We start from the raw sequence: 21,477 nt of genomic DNA, 5'->3' as shown, positions 1-21,477 counted from the left end.
CGCCTAGCTGAACTCGTCCTCACACTCAACAACTTCTCTTTTGACTCCTCCCACTTCCTACAGACTAAGGGGGTGGCCACGGGCACCCGCATGGGCCCCAGCTATGCCTGCCTCTTTGTAGGTTACGTGGAACAGTCCCTCTTCCGCACCTACACAGGCCCCAAACCCCACCTCTTCCTCCGGTACATTGATGACTGTATCAGCGCCGCCTCTTGCTCCCCAGAGGAGCTCGAACAGTTCATCCACTTCACCAACACCTTCCACCCCAACCTTCAGTTCACCTGGGCCATCTCCAGCACATCCCTCACCTTCCTGGACCTCTCAGTCTCCATCTCAGGCAACCAGCTTGTAACTGATGTCCATTTCAAGCCCACCGACTCCCACAGCTACCTAGAATACACCTCCTCCCACCCACCCTCCTGCAAAAATTCCATCCCCTATTCCCAATTCCTCCGCCTCCGCCGTATCTGCTCCCACGATAAGACATTCCACTCCCGCACATCCCAGATGTCCAAGTTCTTTAAGGACCGCAACTTTCCCCCCACAGTGATCGAGAACGCCCTTGACCGCGTCTCCCGTATTTCCCGCAACACATCCCTCACACCCCGCCCCCGCCACAACCGCCCCAAGAGGATCCCCCTCGTTCTCACACACCACCCTACCAACCTCCGGATACAACGCATTATCCTCCGACACTTCCGCCATTTACAATCCGACCCCACCACCCAAGACATTTTTCCATCCCCTCCCCTGTCAGCTTTCCGGAGAGACCACTCCCTCCGTGACTCCCTTGTTCGCTCCACACTGCCCTCCAACCCCACCACACCCGGCACCTTCCCCTGCAACCGCAGGAAATGCTACACCTGTCCCCACACCTCCTCCCTCACCCCCATCCCAGGCCCCAAGATGACATTCCACATTAAGCAGAGGTTCACCTGCACATCTGCCAATGTGGTATACTGCATCCACTGTACCCGGTGCGGCTTCCTCTACATTGGGGAAACCAAGCGGAGGCTTGGGGACCGCTTTGCAGAATACCTCCGCTCAGTTCGCAACAAACAACTGCACCTCCCAGTCGCAAACCATTTCCACTCCCCCTCCCATTCTTTAGATGACATGTCCATCATGGGCCTCCTGCAGTGCCACAATGATGCCACCCGAAGGTTGCAGGAACAATACCTCATATTCCGCCTGGGAACTCTGCAGCCATTTGGTATCAATGTGGACTTCACCAGTTTCAAAATCTCCCCTTCCCCCACTGCATCCCTAAACCAGCCCAGTTCGTCCCCTCCCCCCACTGCACCACACAACCAGCCCAGCTCTTCCCCCCCACCCACTGCATCCCAAAACCAGTCCAACCTGTCTCTGCCTCCCTAACCGGTTTTTCCTCTCACCCATCCCTTCCTCCCACCCCAAGCCGCACCCCCAGCTACCTACTAACCTCATCCCACCTCCTTGACCTGTCCGTCTTCCCTGGACTGACCTATCCCCTCCCTACCTCCCCACCGACACTCTCTCCACCTATCTTCTTTACTCTCCATCTTTGGTCCGCCTCCCCCTCTCTCCCTATTTATTCCAGTTCCCTCCCCCCATCCCCCTCTCTGCTGAAGGGTCTAGGCCCGAAACGTCAGCTTTTGTGCTCCTGAGATGCTGCTTGGCCTGTTGTGTTCATCCAGCCTCACATTTTATTATCTTGGAATCTCCAGCATCTGCAGTTCCCATTATCTCTCTCTCTCCATCTGCCATTTCTCCACCCAACTCTCCAATCTATCTATATTCTGCTGCATTCTCCGACAGTCCCCTTCACTATCTGCTACTCCACGAATCTTAGTGTCATCTGCAAACTTGCTAAACAGACCACCTATACCTTCCTCCAGATTGTTTATGTACATCTCAAACAAGAGTGGTCCCAACACGGATCCCTGTGGAACACCACCGGTCACAGTTCTCCATTTTGAGAAACTTCCTTCTACTACAACTCTCTATTTCCTGTTGCCCAGGCAATTCTCTATCCATCTAGCTTGTACACCCTGGACCCCATGTGACTTCACTTTCTCCATCATGGGAAACCATATCAAACACCTTATAGAAGTCCATGTATATGACACCTACAGCTCTTCCCTCATCTATCAACTGAGTCACTTCCTCAAAGAATTCTATCAAGTTGGTAAGACATGACCTTCCCTGCACAAAACCATGCTGCCTAACAGTAATAAGCCCAATTTCTTCCAAATGTCAACAGATCCTATCCCTCAGTCTCCTCTCCAGCAGCTTCTCCACCACTGACATCAGACTCACCAGTGTATTGTCCTTGCGACCCTTCCTAAACATGGGGACAACATCAACAATTCTCCAGTCCTCCAGGACTTCACCCATGCTCAAGGATGCTGACAAGATGTCTGTTAAAGTCCCAGCTATTTCCTCTCTCACGTCCCTCAAAAACCTGGGGACTTGTCCACCCTAATGCCTTTTAGAATACCCCAGCACTTTCCCTCTTCTTGTGCCGACTTGACCTAGAGTAATCAAACATCTATCCCTAACCTCAACATCCATCATGTCCCTCTCCTCAGTGAATACCTATGCAAAGTAGTCATTAAGAATCTCACTCAGTTTCTCTAACTCATCACATAACCTCCCCCCTTTGTACTTGAGTGGGCCAACGCTTTCTATAGTTACCCTCTTGCTGCTTATGTACAAATAACTGGCTTTGGGATTTTCCTTAACCATGTTTGCCAAAGATATTTCATGACCTCTTTTAGCCCTCTTCATTCCTCATTTCAGATTGGTCCTACTTTCCTGATATTCTTCCAAAGCTTCGTCTGTCTTCAGTCGGCTAGACCTCATGTATGCTTCCTTTTTCCTCTTTGCTAGTCTCACAATTTCACCTGTCATCCATGATTCCCTAATCTTGCCCTTTCTATTCCTCATTTCCACAGAGACATGTCTGTCCTGCACTCTAATCAACCTCTCTTTAAAAGCCTCCCACATATCAACTGTGGATTTACCCTCAAACAGCTGCTCCCAATCCACATTCCCCAGCTCCTTCTGAATTTTGCTGTAGTTGGCCTTCCCCCAATTCAGCACTCTTCCTTTAGGACCACCCTCATCTTTGTCCATGAGTATTCTAAAATTTACGGAATTGTGATCACTATTCCCAAAGTAATTCCCAACCGAAACTTCAACCACCTGGCCGGGCTCTCACCCCAAGACCAGGGTCCAGTATGGCCCCTTCCTGAGTTGGACTATTTACATCCTGCTCTAGAAAACTCTCCTGGATGCTCCTTACAAATTCTGCTCCATCTAAACCCCTAACACTAAGTGAATCCCAGTCAATGTTGGGCAAGTTAAAATGTCCCATCACCACCACCCTGTTGCTCCTACATCTTTCCATAATCCATCTACATATTTGTGTCTCTATCTCACACTCGCTGTTGGGAGGCCTGTAGTACAGCTCCAACATTGTTACTGGACCCTTCCTATTTCTGAACTTGGCCCATATTGCCTCACTGCTCAACTTCTCCATAGTGCCCTCCTTCAGCACAGCTGTGATACCCTCTTTGACCAGTAATGCAACTCCTCCATCCTTTTACCTCCCTCTCTATCCCACCTGAAGCATCTATATCCTGGGATATTTAGTTGCCAATCTTGCCCTTCCCTCAAGCAAGTCTCAGTAATAGCAATAACATCATACTCCCAGGTACTAATCCAAGCCCTAGATTCATCTGCCTTACCTACTACACTTCTTGCATTAAAGCAAATGCACCTCAGACCACCTGTCCCTTTGCGTTCATCATCTGCTCTGTGCCTACTCTTCCCCTTAGTTACACTGACTTCATTATCGAGTTCCTTACAGGCTTTAGTTACTATCTCCTCATTGACCTCTAACCTCCTCATTTGGTTCTCATCGTCCTGCCACATTAGTTTAAACACTCCCCAATAGCATTAGCAAAAGCAGCCCCTCGGACATTGGTTCCAGTCCTGCCCAGGTGTAGCCCGTCCGATTTGTAATAGTCTCACTTCCCCCAGAACCGATCCCAATGTCCCAAAAATCTTAACCCCTCCCTCCTGCACCATCTCTCAAGCTATTCATTTATCTTGCCTATTCTTTCGTTTCTACTGTGACGGGCATTGCTTGCCTTCATCGGTTTTTGCATTGAGTACAAAAGTTGGCAAGTCATGTTGCAAATATAAAAGACTTCAGTTAGGCCTCATTTGGAACTGTGCACAGTTCTGATCGCCACATTATAGGAAGAATGTGGAGGCTTCGGAGATGGTGCAGAAGAAGTTTACCACAATGTTGCCTAGATTAGAGTGTCTTAGCTATAAGGAAAAGCTAGACAAACTTGAAACAAAAACAGAAATTTCTGGAAAAGCTCAGCACATCTGGCAGCTTCTGTAGAGAAAGATCAAAGTTAACATTTCAGGTCGATTGACCCTTCTTCAGAACTGTATCAGAGATAATGGGAACTGCAGATGCTGGAGAATCCAAGATAACAAAATGTGAAGCTGGATGAACTCACACTTTGTTATCTTGGATTCTCCAGCATCTGCAGTTCCCATTATCTCTGATACAGTTCTGAAGAAGGGTCAATCGACCTGAAATGTTAACTTTGATCTTTCTCTACAGAAGCTGCCAGATGTGCTGAGCTTTTCCAGAAATTTCTGTTTTTGTTTCAAGTTTGTCTAGCTTTTCCTTATAGCTAAGACACTCTAATCTAGGCAACATTGTGGTAAACTTCTTCTGCACCATCTCCGAAGCCTCCACACTCTTCCTATAATGTGGCGATCAGAACTGTGCACAGTTCCAAATGAGGCCTAACTGAAGTCTTTTATATTTGCAACATGACTTGCCAACTTTTGTACTCAATGCAAAAACCGATGAAGGCAAGCAATGCCCGTCACAGTAGAAATGAAAGAATAGGCAGGATAAATGAATAGCTTGAGAGATGGTGCAGGAGGGAGGGGATAAGATTTTTGGGACATTGGGATCGGTTTTGGGGGAGGTGAGACTATTACAAATCGGACGGGCTACACCCGGGCAGGACTGGAACCAATGTCCGAGGGGCTGCTTTTGCTAACGCTATTGGGGAGTGTTTAAACTAATGTGGCAGGAGGATGAGAACCAAATGAGGAGGTTAGAGGTCAATGTGGAGATAGTAACTAAAGCCTGTAAGGAACTAGATAATGAAGTCAGTGTAACTAAGGGGAAGAGTAGGCACAGAGCAGATGATGAATGCAAAGGGACAGGTGGTCTGAGGTGCATTTGCTTTAATGCAAGAAGTGTAGTAGGTAAGGCAGATGAATCTAGGGCTTGGATTAGTACCTGGGAGTATGATGTTATTGCTATTACTGAGACTTGCTTGAGGGAAGGGCAAGATTGGCAACTAAATATCCCAGGATATAGATGCTTCAGGTGGGATAGAGAGGGAGGTAAAAGGATGGAGGAGTTGCATTACTGGTCAAAGAGGGTATCACAGCTGTGCTGAAGGAGGGCACTATGGAGAAGTCGAGCAGTGAGGCAATATGGGCCATGTTCAGGCCTGCGGTGTTCATCCAGCTTCACACTTTGTTATCTTCTTCAGAACTGGATTGGTTTCACTAGAACATCAGGGGCCAAAGGGCAACCTGATAGGTGTATAAAATTATAACAGGCATGGATAAAACAGATTGTTGGAGTCATTTCCCAGGCTGGAAATGTCAATTACATGGGGGCATAGGCTTAAGGTGAGAGAGGAAAAGTTTAAAGGAGATTTATGAAGCTCAAAATGCTCTGTTAGGAGAGATGATAGCAAAGTTTAAGAAGCATTTAGACAGACAAATGAACAGGCAGAGAATAGAGGGATACTTTGGAGGAAGAAGGGGTTAGTTTAGAATGACATCATGGTCAACACAGATATAGTCGGCTGAAGGGGCTGTTCCTGTGCTAAACTGTTCTGTGTTCACAGAGAGAATCTAACCATCTCCACTTGACATTCAATGGCACTGCCATCACTGAATACTCCACTATCAACATCCCAGGGTTACCACCAACCAGTAACTGAACTGGTCTCGTTAGATACACATACAGTGGCTGTGGCAGCACGTCAGAGGCTGGGAATCCTGCACCAGGTAACTCATCTCTTGATGCCCCAAAGCCTGTCCATCATTTACAATGTACAAATCAGGGAGATAGTGGAAAATTCCACTTTCCCGGATGAGTGCAGCTCCAAAAACACTCAGTGAGCTTAACATCGCTTCGGATGAAGTAACCAACTTGATTTGCACCACATCCTCAAACATTCACTTCCTCCACCACTGATGCTTTGTAACAGTAATGTGTACCATTTATAAAAATTTACCAAGGGTCCTTAGACATGAGTTTCACTAGGATGATCCCCTGCATGAGCTATTGCCTTATCAACAAAGGTTAAACAGGTTGGAATTCTATTCTACTCTACTCACTGGAATTCAGAAGAATGAGCAGTGATTTCATTGAAATATACAGCATTCTTTGGGCTTGACAGGGTGAATGCTGACAGAATATTTCTTCTCATGGGGGAGTGCAGGACCATAGGGGCATAGCCTCAGAATAAAGGAGTGCCAATTTAACAGTGAGATGTGGGGGAACTTCTTCTCTCAAAAGGTTGCCTGTCTTTGGAACTCCATGCCAAAGAAAGCTTTCGGGGCAGCCTTAAATGTATACTTAAGGCTGAGATTGATAGATACATTCTTGGTCAGTAGTGGAATGAAGGATTACAGGGAAAGGTAGGAAAGTGGACACCAGGGATATTGGATCAGCCATGATTCTGTTGAATGGCAGAGCAGTCTCAAAGAGCAAAACAGCCTACTCATACTGCTATTTCTTATGGTCTTTCATACAAGGAGCTACAAATACACAGGAACACTACCATCTGCAAATTCCCCTTCAAGTCACTCCCAACCCTGACTTGGAAATATATTGCTGTTTTTCGCTGCCACTGGGTCAAAATCCTGGAACTTCCTCCATGCTCCTCTGCTAGCAGTTTCAAGTTTGAGTTCCACTCCAGGCCAAACAGGGCATGGATCAACCTGTAAACTGTTCCAACTCATGCAATGTAGATGGTAAGAGTGGGAGAGATTCCTGGTCAGGTGTGTGTTGGAATTAAATTTGGAGCCCCGACTAGCCCTAACCATAGTTCCAGGCTGCATGTAAAAGTTTGAGTTCCTCAGATTCCCTGCATGAACAGTATCACAGGTCCTCCACCTCTTGTCTAGATTTAAATATTTAATTTGCCTTCAAAATGTCCTTAGATTTAGGATGGTTCATCATCATCATTCTAACTTCAGCATATCAAAATTCCCATCTGGTATAATGTGTGTCAAAGCAGTTCAGCTGACGAACATGATTTTCTTTATTCAACTGTCTCTTTAGATTAACATCATTTTTATTTGTCAGGGCTGAGCAAGAAGAACTGGAATGGCAGCAATGTTTTTGCATTTGAATTGTTGATTGCCAAGTTATTCTGAACTGATCTGTTTAATAACTAATGAATTATTGGTTAATGCATTGACTGTAGGAGTTGGGAGGTCATGCCACGGCTGTACAGGACATTGGTTCGGCCTCTTTTGGAATATCATGTGCAATTCTGGTCTCCCTCCTATAGGAAGCATGTTGTAAAACCAGAAAGGGTTCAGAAAAGATTTATGAGAATGTTGCCTGGGTTGGAGGATTTGAGCTTCAAGGAGAGGCTGTATAGGCTGGGGCTATTTTCCCTGGATGGTCAGAAGCTGAAGGTTACCTCATAGAGTTTTATAAAATCATGAGGGTCATGGACAGGGTAAATAGACAAGGTCTTTTCTCGAGGTGAGGAAGTCAGTTTTACAAAGGACCTGAAAAGAAAAAAGTGAGGTGAAGAGATGGAAGTCTGTCATGAGGGAATTCCAGAACTTGAAGCCTCAGCAACCGAATGCACGGCTGAGAATGGTGGAGTAACTAAAATTGGGGATGCCTTAGGAGGCCAGAATGAGAAGAGTTTGAAATAACTCCAGAGGCTGATATGTTGTCACCAAATCACCCTTTATTTACATGAGGAGGGTCCTTGACCCTGATCTAGCTCCCTCAGAGCCTGCTCTCTCAGTGAGCAGGAAGTCTGGCACGCCTGTTACATCTGTCAGCCAGTGCATCCTAATTAGACCACATTAATAGCCCCAATCAGAGAACTCGTAATCTATGAGGTGCACCTGACTGACCTCATTACACTCACTACAGATACCTCAGAGGTTGTCTACCTAGGGGAGATTAGAGAGACAGCAAGGGGCTAAACTGTGAAGGGATTTGAAGAGAAAGATGAGGATTTTAAAATGAAGTCTTTTCTTGAATGAGAACCAACATAGGTAAACAAGGATAGGGGTGAGACAGGAAAGGGATTTGTTGTGTGTTAATTTTATGTTAGTATTAATCTTTTGGTAGGGAAAATGAAATGTCAATATTAATTTTTTTGGATAAAACATTTAATAACATTAATTCATAATATTTCTCATGATTTTACTGTAGAAACTCACTCAAAATCATCAATATTCATCATGAGGATGCCTGATTATGTTCTTTCATGACATAAATTAAAATATTTGGATCTAATTTTAGTTAAACACAGTCCAGAGTCAGTAATTCCAATTTCATTATAGAAAGCATCATTCAGTCTGAAGTGTTTCATTTCACGGTTTTCCTTCTGCATCTACTCCCAGTTTGGGTAATTATGGAAACACTTCTGTCTCAAATGTACCAAGATACAGAAATGTAGTTTGTATGTCAACTGGCTGAGACTCTGCAAAATAAATATCCAAAATAGCAAAAAGAATGGCTAAAATATTAAGAGATAACAAGGTGTAGAGCTGGATGAACACAGCAGGCCAAGCAGCATCACAGGAGCAGGAAAGCTGACATTTCAGGCCTAGACCCTTCTTCAGAAATCTGAAGAAGGGTCTAGGCCCAAAATGTCAGCTTTCCTGCTCCTGTGATGCTGCTTGGGCTGCTGTGTTCATCTAGCTCTACACCTTGTTATCTCAGATTCTCCAGCATCTGCAGTTCCTACTATGTCTGCTAAAATATTAAGATTGCTTCTCCTGTGTGGGAGAATCTGCTGTGGCCTCTCATTCATTCTTCAAAGCTCTCTGCAACTAGTCTCATTTACTCCTTACATGTCCCAGTATAAATCCAGCAAGTTGGCTGCCTCTCACCTTGATCAAACGCCAAACTCTATCTAAATATATCATACACTTCATTCCAATTCCCATCTTGTTTATCCTATTTGTTTACTGGCAGTCACCATCATTACAACCATGAGGATTTCCGTAACCAGTTCTGTTCAAAGGCTGCTCATTGTCTTTACCTAATTATCTAAGCTATTTAAACCGTGGTCTCCATGTGCATTTTTATGTCCATTGGACTGGGACCGTGAGATTGCCATTGGGCACTATCTGAGTGTCTTCCCTTCTTTCTGATTGCAGTTTGATGCAGGAGTTACTTTTGAACTTACATTCTGCCTTCTTCCTCCCAACCCTACTCTGCAACCTATTAAATCACTTCATGGTGAGCATTCAACCAAAGTTTAGTCTTGTAACTTTTCCGGCATGTCCTGCAATAGTCACTTCCTTGATTCACTAAACCTCTCAAAACTGTCATCCACTCTGGGCAGTTGACCTTTGGATGTCTTGTGTGTCAGCACTGTCAGCAGAATACTACCCACAGTAGCAGTGCACTGTTATAGGGAATATTGAACACTCAAAGGGGCAATGCCATGCTATTTTGGAGAGATGCTGTTGAGGCAACACTGCACATAGCGGGAAGCAATGGTCTAGCCTAGTAGTATTATTGCTAGACTGTTAATCCAAAGACCCAAGTAATGTTCTGGGGACCTGGAATCGAGTCCCATCAAGGCAGATGATGACATTTGACTGCAATAAAAATCTGGAATTAAGAGTCAAATGATAACCATGAAACCATGTCAATTACTGGAAACACTATTTGCTTCACTCATGACCTTTAGGGAAAGGAACTGCTTTCCTAGACTGGTCTACACTCCGGTGGCAAAGTGGTTGGATCTTAACTGCCCTTAGGCAATTAGGGATAGTATAAATGCTCACCCAGCCAGTGATGGCTACATTCCATGAATAAATTAAAAAAAGCCACAGAGGATTGTGCCAAGGGAATGGGGTGCTGTCAGAGAGACAATGCTGAGGAACTGCTGCGCAGGGGGCAGTGCCAAGGGAATGCTACGCTATCAGATAGACAGTGTAATGGGACCACCGCACTGTTAGAGGGACAACACTGAGGGTGTGCCACTTTGTCAGAGGGGAGCACCAATGTTGTGACACTTTGTTTCAGGAGTAGAGTCAAGGGATTGCTGTACTGTCAGAGAGGCAGTGCTGAGAAAGCACTTCAATGTTAGAGGGACAGTCTTCCAGCTGTGGTCTTTCTAGTGCCATGTACAGTTTCAGCAAAACCTCCCAACTTGATATTCCATTTCCTTTGAAATAAAGGCTTACGATCCATCTACTTGCCCATTACCTGTTGAACTTGTAGGCTAACTCAAGCACTAGTATCCCCAAATCCCTCTGTGATGCAGCCTTAATACTATACCCCACTTAAATAATATTCAGTTGCTCTATTCATCCTGCCAATGTGCATAACCTTACATTTTTCCACATTATGTACCTTTGCTAAGTTTTTGCACATTCACCTAACCTACCTATGTCTCCATGCAGTCAATTTTTGTCATCCTCACCACTTTCCCTTCCCACCTCTTATTTTGTCATCCACAAACTTGTTGAGTATACATTCGCTTCCTCATCCAAGTCATCAACATATGTTTTAAATAACTGTGACCACAGCAGTGAGGCCTGTGGCACACTACTAATTACAGGTGGCCATCCTGAAGTGTCCCCTTTATCCCAAATCTCTGTCTTCTAATAGTTGGCCAATCCTCAATCCAGGCTAATATACCACACAACACCATAGGTTCTTATTGAGCAGCACTGCATGTGGTACCTTGCAATCGTAGAATCCCTACAGTGTGGAAGCTGGCCATTCAGCCCAGAGTCCACACCAACCCTCTGAACAGCATTCCACCCAGAACAGGTGGTGCAGAGGCCCAGTGCAAAAGATAAATGGTAAAGGACATGAAGTTGTGGTGAAATAGAAATACAGATGTAAAATAGGTACGAATTAAAGTTGTGGATAAATGAATATAGGTCCTCTCGGGTGAAAGTAAAATAAATAGAACACACAGAAATCATCCTGCAGGTGGTAGGGTAGTGGTGGCATTGTGGTAGAAAAGTGAGGAAAATGGAGGACATACGTCATGATACCAAGTTCTGAATTTGAGGAATTCAGTATCCAGTTTTCAAGTGAAGTGTGTAGGGAGAAATAAAAACCACCATTTTCTAACTGATAGAACTGAAGAGTACAGGAGAAACAGCAGACCATTGGGGACTTTGAGCCTGTTCTACCATTCAATCTGATCAGACCTCATCATGCAACTCAAAACCCTGTTCCGAAAGCAAACAGCTGCTGGCGATCACAGTAGGTCACGCAGCATCCATGGAGACAGAGCAAGCTAACGTTTCGAGTCCAAATGGCTCTTCATCAGAGCTGATGTGAAGTGTGGAGGAGGCCGTATTTTTTGCTACAGTTGGTGGAGAGTGGTGGAGTGTAGGGTGCCGGAGAAAAAGGATATTGATGGTAAACTGTTCCCATGTTTTTTCCATATCTTTCGATCCCTTTAGTTCAAAGAACTATATCTACACATTTTTTTGAAAGTCTGCAATGTTTTGGCCACAACAGTTTACTGTGGCAGAGAATTCCACAGGCTCACCACTCTCTGGGCGAAGAAATTTCTTCTCATCTCTGTTCTAAAAGGCCTACCTGATCCCGAGAACATAATTAACCCCTAGTTCTGGACTCTCTTACCATCCAGAACATCCTTCTTGGATTTACCCTGTCTGATCCTGTTAGAAATATGCAGATTGGTATGAAATCCCAATTCATTCTTCGAACTCTACTGAATATTGTCCTAACCAATTTGGTCACTCCCTGTGTGTCAGTCCTGCCAACTCAGGAATCAATCTGGCTAACCTTCCTTGCACTCCCTCCATAGCCAGAACCTTCTTCCTCAGACAAGAAAACCCAAATCACGTACAATACTCCAGATTTTGGTGTCAGCAAGACCCTGTGCAATTGCAGCAAGACGTTTCTGCTCCTGTACTCGAATCCCCTCGCCATGAAGGCCAACATACCATTTTGTCTTCTTTCACCGCAGGCATGCAGCCAGCATAGATTTTTTAAAGGAAAATTGGGTTTGACTAATCTGATCAAGTTATTTGATGATAGAGCAAATGTTGAAGGTCATTGTACAGGTGGTTGCATGCAATCAAAAAACATTTGATGAAGTGCCACATAACAGGGTATGGGATTAACGTGATATTGGTAACTTAGGTATACAACTGTCTAAGGGATAAGAAGCAGAGTATTGATGAACGGTTATTTTTCTGATTCAAGGAAAATATGAGTGGGTTTAATATTCTGACAATTGCTTTTCCTGTTTCATATAAATGAAATGGACTTGGGTTGAGGGTATTTCCGTGAAGCCTCGAGCAAAGTAGGAAATAGTGAGGAGGATTATAGCTGACCTCAATCTCCTTTCAGTGCTGAAGAAGAGTCATATTGGACTTGAAACAGCAATTCTGTTTCTCTCTCCAGAGATTCTGTCTGACCTCTTGAGTTTCTCAAACACAATTTCTGTGTTTTGCCCTTACTGGATGATTCTGTCAAGATATCCTCCAGTTGATTCTGTTATCAATATTGTTCCTCTCTTTTCTTCTAACCCCCTCACTAACCTGTCTGAAGACCTTGTGAACCAGGAATGTTGAACTGCCTGTCTTGATCAGTCTTCAGCCTCAATCATAGCTATGATAACTCACTTGTGCGTACTTATCTGTGCCTTCAGCTTTGACTGTCTTAAACTTCAGGCTCCGTACATTAAAATACACTTAACCTTGTGAAAATCATTTTTTAAAATCTAGCCTATATTGCCCATGCATTCCAAACTCATTTACTATTGTTTTAACTTCAAATCCCATCTCAGATAGTCTCCCCGCTAAACTACTTTTTAAAAAAAATTGTTGACGGGATGAGGACGTCTCTGACCAGGCAGCATTTATTGCCCATCCCTAATTGCCTAGAGGGCAGTTCAGAGTCAACTACATTGCTGCAGGTCTGGAGTCACATGTAGTCCAGATCAGGTGTGGATGGCAGTTTCCTTCTCTAAAGGACATAAGTGAACCAATGGATTCAAGGTCGTCATTAAATTCTTAATTACAGATATTTTTAATTGAATTCAAATTCTACCATCTCTCATGGCGGGATTCAAACCACAGAGCATTATCAGAATCTCTAGATTAACAGTCCAGTGATAGCACCACTAGGCCATGGCCTCCCCCTGCTTGTCAAGATCCTATTCCCCTGTCAATCTATTTTAAATCCACCTCAACAGCATTTGCAAACCTCTTCATGAGGATGCTGGTCCTGTTCCGTTCAGATGGAATCCATTTATATCCTACAGATCCCGCTTTTGTCAAATGATGTCTCAGGAATCTAAAGCTTTCCCTCCTGCAGCATCTTTCCAGCCAGTATTCACCTGCTCTATCCTATTCCTATATACGCCACTGCATGGAAACAGGAGTAATCCAAACATTGGTACCTTTAAAGTCTTGTTTTTCAATTTCTGATTTAACTCACTAAAATCCACCTGCAGGACCTCATTTCTTTCTCTTCTGAAGTCACTGGTCCCAACATGGACCACGACCTTTGGCTGTTCAACCTCTCCTTGCAGGATGCCCCGTTGCCATTCTGATGAGATCCTTGTCTCTGACATCGGGAGGCAACATGCCATCCTGGAGTCATGTCCATGGCAGCCTGCTTCTGCCATTAAAATAGCCCACACCGCTATTACCTATCAACATTTCTTCCTCCCATCCTGACCAGCTGACTGCCCAAAGTGCCCTGGTCTTGGCTCTGGTTGGTATCCACATTTGAACCGTCACTCTCATCGTTTTCCAACGCCAAAAAACAGCTTGTAAGCAAAGAGCACTCAGGAATTCCTGCACTACCTGCCTAGTCCTGACCTCTGTCTGGCAGGCACCCAATCCCCCTCTTTAAAGGTACCAATGTTTGGATTACTCCTGTTTCCATGCAGTGGCGTATATAGAAATAGGATACAGCAGGTGAATACTGGCTGGAGAGATGGTGCAGGAGGGAAAGCTTTAGATTCCTAAGACATCTTTTGACAGAGGCGGGATCTGTAGGATATAAATGGATTCCATCTGAACGGAACAGGACCAGCGTCCTCATGAAGAGGTTTGCAAATGCTATTGAGGTGGATTTAAAATAAACAACTGCACCTCCCAGTCACGAACCATTTCAACTCCCCCTCCCATTCTTTAGATGACATGTCCATCATGGGCCTCCTGCAGTGACACAATGATGCCACCCGAAGGTTGCAGGAACAGCAACTCATATTCCGCTTGGGAACCCTGCAGCCCAATGGTATCAATGTGGACTTCACCAGCTTCAAAATCTCCCCGTCCCCCACCGCATCCCAAAACCAGCCCAGTTTGTCCCCTCCCCCCACTGCATCCCAAAACCAGCCCAGCCTGTCTCTGCCTCCCTAACCTGTTCTTCCTCTCACCCATCCCTTCTCCCACCCCAAGCCGCACCTCCATTTCCTACCTACTAACCTTATCCCACCTCCTTGACCTGTCCGTCTTCCCTGGACTGACCTATGCCCTTCCTACCTCCCCACCTATACTCTCCTCTCCACCTATTTTCTTTTCTCTCCATCTTCGGTCCGCCTCCCCCTCTCTCCCTATTTATTCCAGAACCCTCACCCCATCCCCCTCTCTGATGAAGGGTCTCGGCCCGAAATGTCAGCTTTTGTGCTCCTGAGATGCTGCTTGGCCTGCTGTGTTCATCCAGCTTCACACTTTATTATCTTGGATGCTCCAGCATCTGCAGTTCCCATTATCTCTGACCCAATCCCCCTCCGCCTGACCATCCTTAACCTGTGGGTTGACCATGTGCTGTCTAAACATTTCTCAGTCTCATTAATACACTGTCACGTCCCCGCAGCTGGCACTTAATTTCCAAAACCTGGAGCTCATGTTGCTTCAGCTGGAGGCACCTCCTGCACACTGGTCATTCAGAGTGCTACGATGTCTCACATAGTGCGGGATGTTTAAAGTACGGACCTGAGCACCTCAGGTATACATTAACCAATTAGAATGTGGATATTTATTTATGCTTTACCTCTAACATCACTGCCTCATTACCTGAGTCCCATATAGCTATCAGACTGTCTGGTTCTGGCATCTTTCCACACTTGCTGCTCCTTTAAACCTCACTGCTGCTACTGCTCTCAAGTCCCTCACAGTCCACCACTGGCCTGTATGTTTCTGGGAACTCCCCACTGCTTGTGGGTCCCTTTAATCTCACTGCTGCTGCTCACTAATCTGTCTACTTCTGTCTCACCTCTTACCCGTCTCTTCAAGGACAGTTCGTCAAAGGCACTCAATCTCATCATCTGAGTTTGGTCCATGTTTGAACCAAGCCTGTAATGAGGTCAGGAGCTGGCAGAACACAAACTGGGTGTCAATAAACATGTTACTAATACACAAACAAGGAACAAGAGTAGGCCACTCAGTCCTTTGAGCTGCACTGCCATTCAATAGATCCTGGCTGATCTTTTCATGGGTTCAGATCCACTTACCCACCCACTCATCATAACCCTGAAGTCCTTTACTGTTCAAGACCTATCTTTGCCTTAAAAACAGTCAAGGAGTCAAGGAAGAAGCCTCAACTGCTTTACTGGGCAGGGAATTCCACAGATTCACAACCCTTTGGGAGAAGAAGTTCCTCCTCAATTCAGTCCTAAATCAGCTCCCCTTAATTTTGAGGCTATGCCCCCCCACCCCCCCACACGCAGTTCAAGATTCACCCATCTGTGGAAACAACCTCCCTGCTTCTATCTTATCTATTCTCTTCATAATTCATGTTTCTATAAGACACCCCTCCATTCTTCTAAATTCCAATGAGTATTGTCCCAATCTAGTCAATCTCTCCTTATTAGCCAGCACTCTCAACTCCAAAATCAAACTAGTGAACCTCCTCTGCACCCCCTCCAAAGCCAATACACCCTTACTCAAGTAAGAAGACGAAACTGCATGCATTACTCTAGGTGTGGCCTCACCAGCACCCTATACTGCTGCAACATAACCTCCCTGTTTATAACCTCCAATCTCTAGCAAAGAAGGACAATATTCCATTTTCCCAAACAGTCAGAATGCCATTAAGGAGCAGATTTATAATCAATTCACTAAGGCATGTAAAATTAACAATGTAAATGTATTAGGGGATTTCAACAACTCCCATATTAGTAGTGATAATCACAGTATAACCATTAGAGCAAGGACAGATTTCTTGAAATGTACATTCACATTTGGAAAAGAGTGGATTATTAAGGATAGTTAACATGGCTTTGTGTGGGAGAGGTCTTGTCTCACAAATTTCATTGAGTTTTTTGAGGAAGTGACAAAGATGATTGATGAGGGTAGGGCAGTGGATGTTTATCTGCATGGACATTACTAATGTTTTGACACGGGAGGCTGGTCCAGAAGATGAAGTCATTCGGGATCCACAGTGAGTTGATTATTTGGACAAAAAATTGTCTTGGTCATAGAAGACAGAGGACAGTTGTGGCAATGTGTTTTTTCTGACTAGAGGTCTGTGACCAGCTGCTTTCTGCAAGGATAAGTGCTGGGACCTCTGTAGTTTGTAATAGATATAAATGATTTGGATGAAAATGGAAATAAGATCTGATTGGTAAGTTTTCAGATGACACAAAAGTTGGTGGAGTTGTGGATAATGAGGAAGATTATCAAAGGATACAGCAGGATCTAGGTCAGTTGGAAAGTTGGCCGCAAAAATGGCAGATACTTTAATCTGGACATGTATGAGGTAGTGCATTTTGGGAGGTCACATGCAAGAGGAAGTATACAGGAAATGGCAGGTCCCTTAGGAGCGTTGGTATGTAGGGTAACCTTTGTAGATATACCTTCAAGTAGCTGTTCCCAATCTATTTCAGTCAGATCCTGCCTTATTTTAATAAAATCTGCCTAACCCCAAACCAAAACGATGGATGCAAATCCACAGTTCCCTGAAAGTGGCAAAGCATGGGGCAAGTCATGCTGCAACTCTACAACATTTTAGTGAGGCTATAAGATGGACACAAGGGTTTTGGAGAGGTTTACCAGAATGTTTTCTGGATTGGAGTGTATTAGCAATAAGGAGAGTTTGGCCAAACTTTCACTAGAGCATCGGAGGCTGAGGGGCGACCTGATAGAAGCATGTAAACTTATGAGAGGTACAGATAGGGTGGATATTCGGAGTCTTTTTCCCAGCACAGAAATATCAAATACTAGTGGGCATCGGTTTAAGGTGAGAGGGGGAACGTTTAAAGGGGATGTGTGAGGTAAATTATTTTACACAGTGCGGGTTAAGTGCCTGGAAGGCGCGACCACGGGAGGTGGTAGAAACTTACAGAATAGCAACTTTTAAGAGGCATTTAGATTGACATGTGGAGAAACAGAGAACAAATACTGATACTATGCAGGTAGGTGGGATTAGTTTAGAATGGCATCGTAGTCAGTGTAGATACGGAAGGCCAAACAGCCTGTTCTCCTGATGTACAGATTTATGATCTGTACGGAGATCTTTTCATGTCAACACTTGGGTGGTCCTATAAGACAGGGTGCAATGCCGGACCTAATTCTGAAAAATGAAGTTAGACAGACATTCAATCCAGCAGTGGAAGAACATTTTAGTAATAGCAACCCCAATACTATATGTTTAAGTTTGTTTTGGACAAGGAGAAAGCTGGTCTAAGGGTCTCGGATCCGGGTTAGGCAGATTTTATTAAAATAAGGTAGGATCTGGCTGAAATAGACTGGGAACAGCTACCTGAAGGTACACCTACAGCAGGACAGTGGGATATATTCGAAAACGTACTGGGAGTGGGTGGGGGGTTGTGGTACAGGCCCAATACTTTCCCTTTAGGATGAAAGTAGGACCTATAAGCCCAGGTAATCCTGGATAACTCAGAATATTCAGCACTGAATTAAATGGAAAAGAGAGGCGTATACTAGATACAAAGGGAGAAAAACAATGGTGGCCCCAGAGGCGTATAAGAAATGCAGGGGCAATTCAAGAAAGCAATCTGGAAAGCAAAGAGTTGGGAGCGGGGTGGTGAGAGAAAACACTGGAGGCAAGGTTATGGAGAATCACAAGATATTTTATAAGTGTATCAAGAGAAAAATGATAACCAGGGAAAGAAGACAGTTAAATTAAGGACAAATGGGCAATGTGTGTATGTCACTAAAGGACTTCGGTGGAGTGGATTCCTGTCCTTTCTGATCACCTTTTCCTTGTGAACCTCCCATTTCTTACTTACTGTTTTACCTGTCAATCTTAGATTCTAGTCCTGCTGGCCCAGATCCCATTTCAACCCATTGACAAGTAGCCCCCATTAAGTTGAGCATTCAGTTTTGCATTTGATTTTTAATTTTCCTATTCTGGAACATATCTAAGGCTGTATCCTTTCAGCAGGTTCATTGTTTTATTTATTTGGCTTTCTGAACTATTCAACATCTTCTTACATCCTTTGTCCCACAGCCATGGCCGCAGAGTGTTGATATGCATAATCGAGAGATGAGGCAGCAGAGATTTGCACACTTCACTGAACTGGCAATCATCTCTGTTCAGGAAATAGTTGACTTTGCAAAACAACTGCCAGGGTTCCTGGACCTCACCCGTGAAGATCAGATTGCTCTGCTGAAGACTTCTACCATTGAGGTGAGCTTCCAGTTCCGCTGGGTTTACAGCAGCTCCTGCTTGAACATATTCATACCTTGCCAGTAAAGGTTCTCATCAGTGTAGGATTCAGCAAAGGGTCCTGTGTTTAATAATGAGATTATTTAACACTAGATTATCACTTGAATTATATTACGCTGTCCTGTGTTTAACACTGAGATTACCACTGAACCATATCACACTGTCCTGTGTTTAATTCTGGGATTATCGTTGAATATTGAGATGTGGTATGCTCACTGAATCCAGACATAATGTCCCATGTTTGACACCCAGATTCTCACTGAATTCTGGGGCATTGTTCTATGTTTAACACTGAGATTACAACCAAATTACATCACGCTGTGCCTGTGTTTAACACTGGATTATCACTGAATTATACCATACTCCCCTATGTTTAAGAGATTTTCATTATTGTGAACACATTTTCAGGTTGTTTTGCCATTTTGTCATATATGAGTCTGACCTTGTTTTATGATTTCTTTTTTTCTGTTCTTATTAAGATCATGCTGTTGGAAACATCACGCAGGTATGATCCAGAGATCCAGGGCATCACCTTTCTGAAAGATTTCAGTTACAACAAAGAGGACTTTGCCAGAGCAGGTGGGTGACATTTGTCTGATGATTTTCACTGGTTGTGCTGACACAATATTGTACATTGTAGGGGCCTTATTGAGTGCAGAAATTTCCAATGTAATGTCAGAAAGTGATTGTCTGTTACACACTGCTTGGAAATGCAGCGATGACAGATTCAATCGTGACTTGCAAAGGTCACTTGTACAAATTTTACAAACAGTGTCATGTTGAGCAAAGCAGAGAGCAAGACTAATCAAACAGTTAATTTCTGTGTGCTCTGAGTCTCTTGGTTAAAGAAATTGGCACATCATTTGAAGTCTGGCAAGAGGTTCCAAAGCTTACCATTAACATGATGATATTAATGAGGGCTGTCATGAGCTAAGAAGCTTTTCAGCAATCCCCTCCTTGACAATTTGACCTAGTGCTCAGTTCACTGAATATATTGGAGCTGGCCCAGACTCTATGGGTAACAGAAGATGAGGGCTGTTCAACCAGCAATTACACTGTGATCAAACTCCTCTATATAATAGTTTCATATACAGTGGACTGGGATTCCATTCTGATCCCTGCATGATTGTTGAATGTTGAGCAAGCTGGGATCTCATTCTGAACCCTGTATGAAGACAGGATATAGAGTGGACTGGGATCCCATTCTGGATACCTTTATTATGATTGGATATACAGTGGACTGAGATCCCATTCGGATCCCAGTGTGATTATCAGAATTACAGAGAACTGGGATTCCATTCTGATCCATGAGTGCTGTTTGGATACAATGTGGACTGCGATCTCATTATGATCCTAATGTGATGATCAGATTTACAGTGCACTGGGATCCCTTCCTGAAACATCTTGTGACTTCATATCTTCTTTGTCTCAGGACTACAGCTTGAGTTTATCAATCCTATCTTTGAGTTTTCAAAAGGCATGAATGATCTCCACTTGGATGATGCGGAATACGCTCTCCTCATCGCTATCAGTCTCTTCTCAGCAGGTACAGTGTCTTGACCACTTGATCTATTAAAGAATCTCATCACATTGATTGCTGTCTACATTGCTGTTTAATGTCACTACAACTTTAAAATGAACTCATCTCTCCCACTGAGTTCTACATGATTAGTCAATGCCCTTCAACAACAATAAGCAGATGTGTCTTACTGTTTGGACATTGAAGCTTGGATTTCTCCATGTTCAGCACTGCATGTTCTCTGAAGGTCACTGACACTTGCTAATAGTATTGAATGAACATCAACAGACTGTGATGTAAGCTACAATCTGTGGAAAGTGACAGGTAAACAAAACCATGAAATAATATGGCAGATTATATTCATCTGGAAGATGTCATTAAGATCTAAAAATGCAGACAGTACAATCTTACACTAACTCCTTGTCAAAACACCAGGCATGAGTCAACACCTCAAGTGTATTTTCTTCAATAAAATTGAACAAAATAAAAGTCATTTGCATTTCTAAGCATTCAGAATGGTTTGCGATGTTACTTTTACTCCAGGGTTGTCAGTGAAAATGCCCCGAAGACTGTGTCCGCAAATGTACATGATCTTATTGAATGGCGGCGCAGGCTTGAGGGGCTGAATGGCCATGATTGTATATTCGGACTGCTATCAGAGGCTTCAATAGTGAAAACTCAAGTAAGGTTGTCACACATGCATTTTCTAACTTTAAAGTTCAATCAACAACAAAGGAAATCAAATATGTAGGGTAGACAAACAGGAGGCTAGAAGAACAAAGCAAGCCAGGCAGCATCTAGAGGAAAGGAGAAGTCAACAACCTGATTGGTCAATGGGAGGGATGAGCCCGGTTGGTGGCTGGAAGGGAGGGTCAAAAGGTGGAATGAAAGGGAGGAAATGCAGCTGGAAGGGGAGCTGGGAGATAGGTGATACAGTTATTTCAAATTGGAGAACTCAGTGTTGAGTCCTCCACGCTGTAGGGTGCTCAGGCTTAAGATA

At 44.1% G+C, this 21,477-nt stretch overlaps 1 protein-coding gene across 7 annotated transcripts in view; it reads left to right on the top strand.

Annotated features, from left to right (window-relative positions):
* The window catches only part of nr1h3 (nuclear receptor subfamily 1, group H, member 3), a 116,142-nt gene that overhangs the window by 83,657 nt on the left and 11,008 nt on the right, over window positions 1-21,477 (top strand). For all 7 annotated transcript variants that reach the window (XM_059651969.1, XM_059651968.1, XM_059651967.1 and 4 more), the window contains 3 exons: window positions 18,740-18,919; window positions 19,438-19,537; window positions 20,391-20,504. In XM_059651969.1, the coding sequence (XP_059507952.1) occupies window positions 18,740-18,919; window positions 19,438-19,537; window positions 20,391-20,504 (394 nt within the window). The remainder of the gene's footprint in view (window positions 1-18,739; window positions 18,920-19,437; window positions 19,538-20,390; window positions 20,505-21,477) is intronic.

Source organism: Stegostoma tigrinum, chromosome 17, assembly GCF_030684315.1.
Source record: "Stegostoma tigrinum isolate sSteTig4 chromosome 17, sSteTig4.hap1, whole genome shotgun sequence".
Classification (NCBI taxonomy): Eukaryota; Metazoa; Chordata; class Chondrichthyes; order Orectolobiformes; family Stegostomatidae; genus Stegostoma; species Stegostoma tigrinum.
This window is presented reverse-complemented; position numbering and strand designations above follow the sequence as displayed.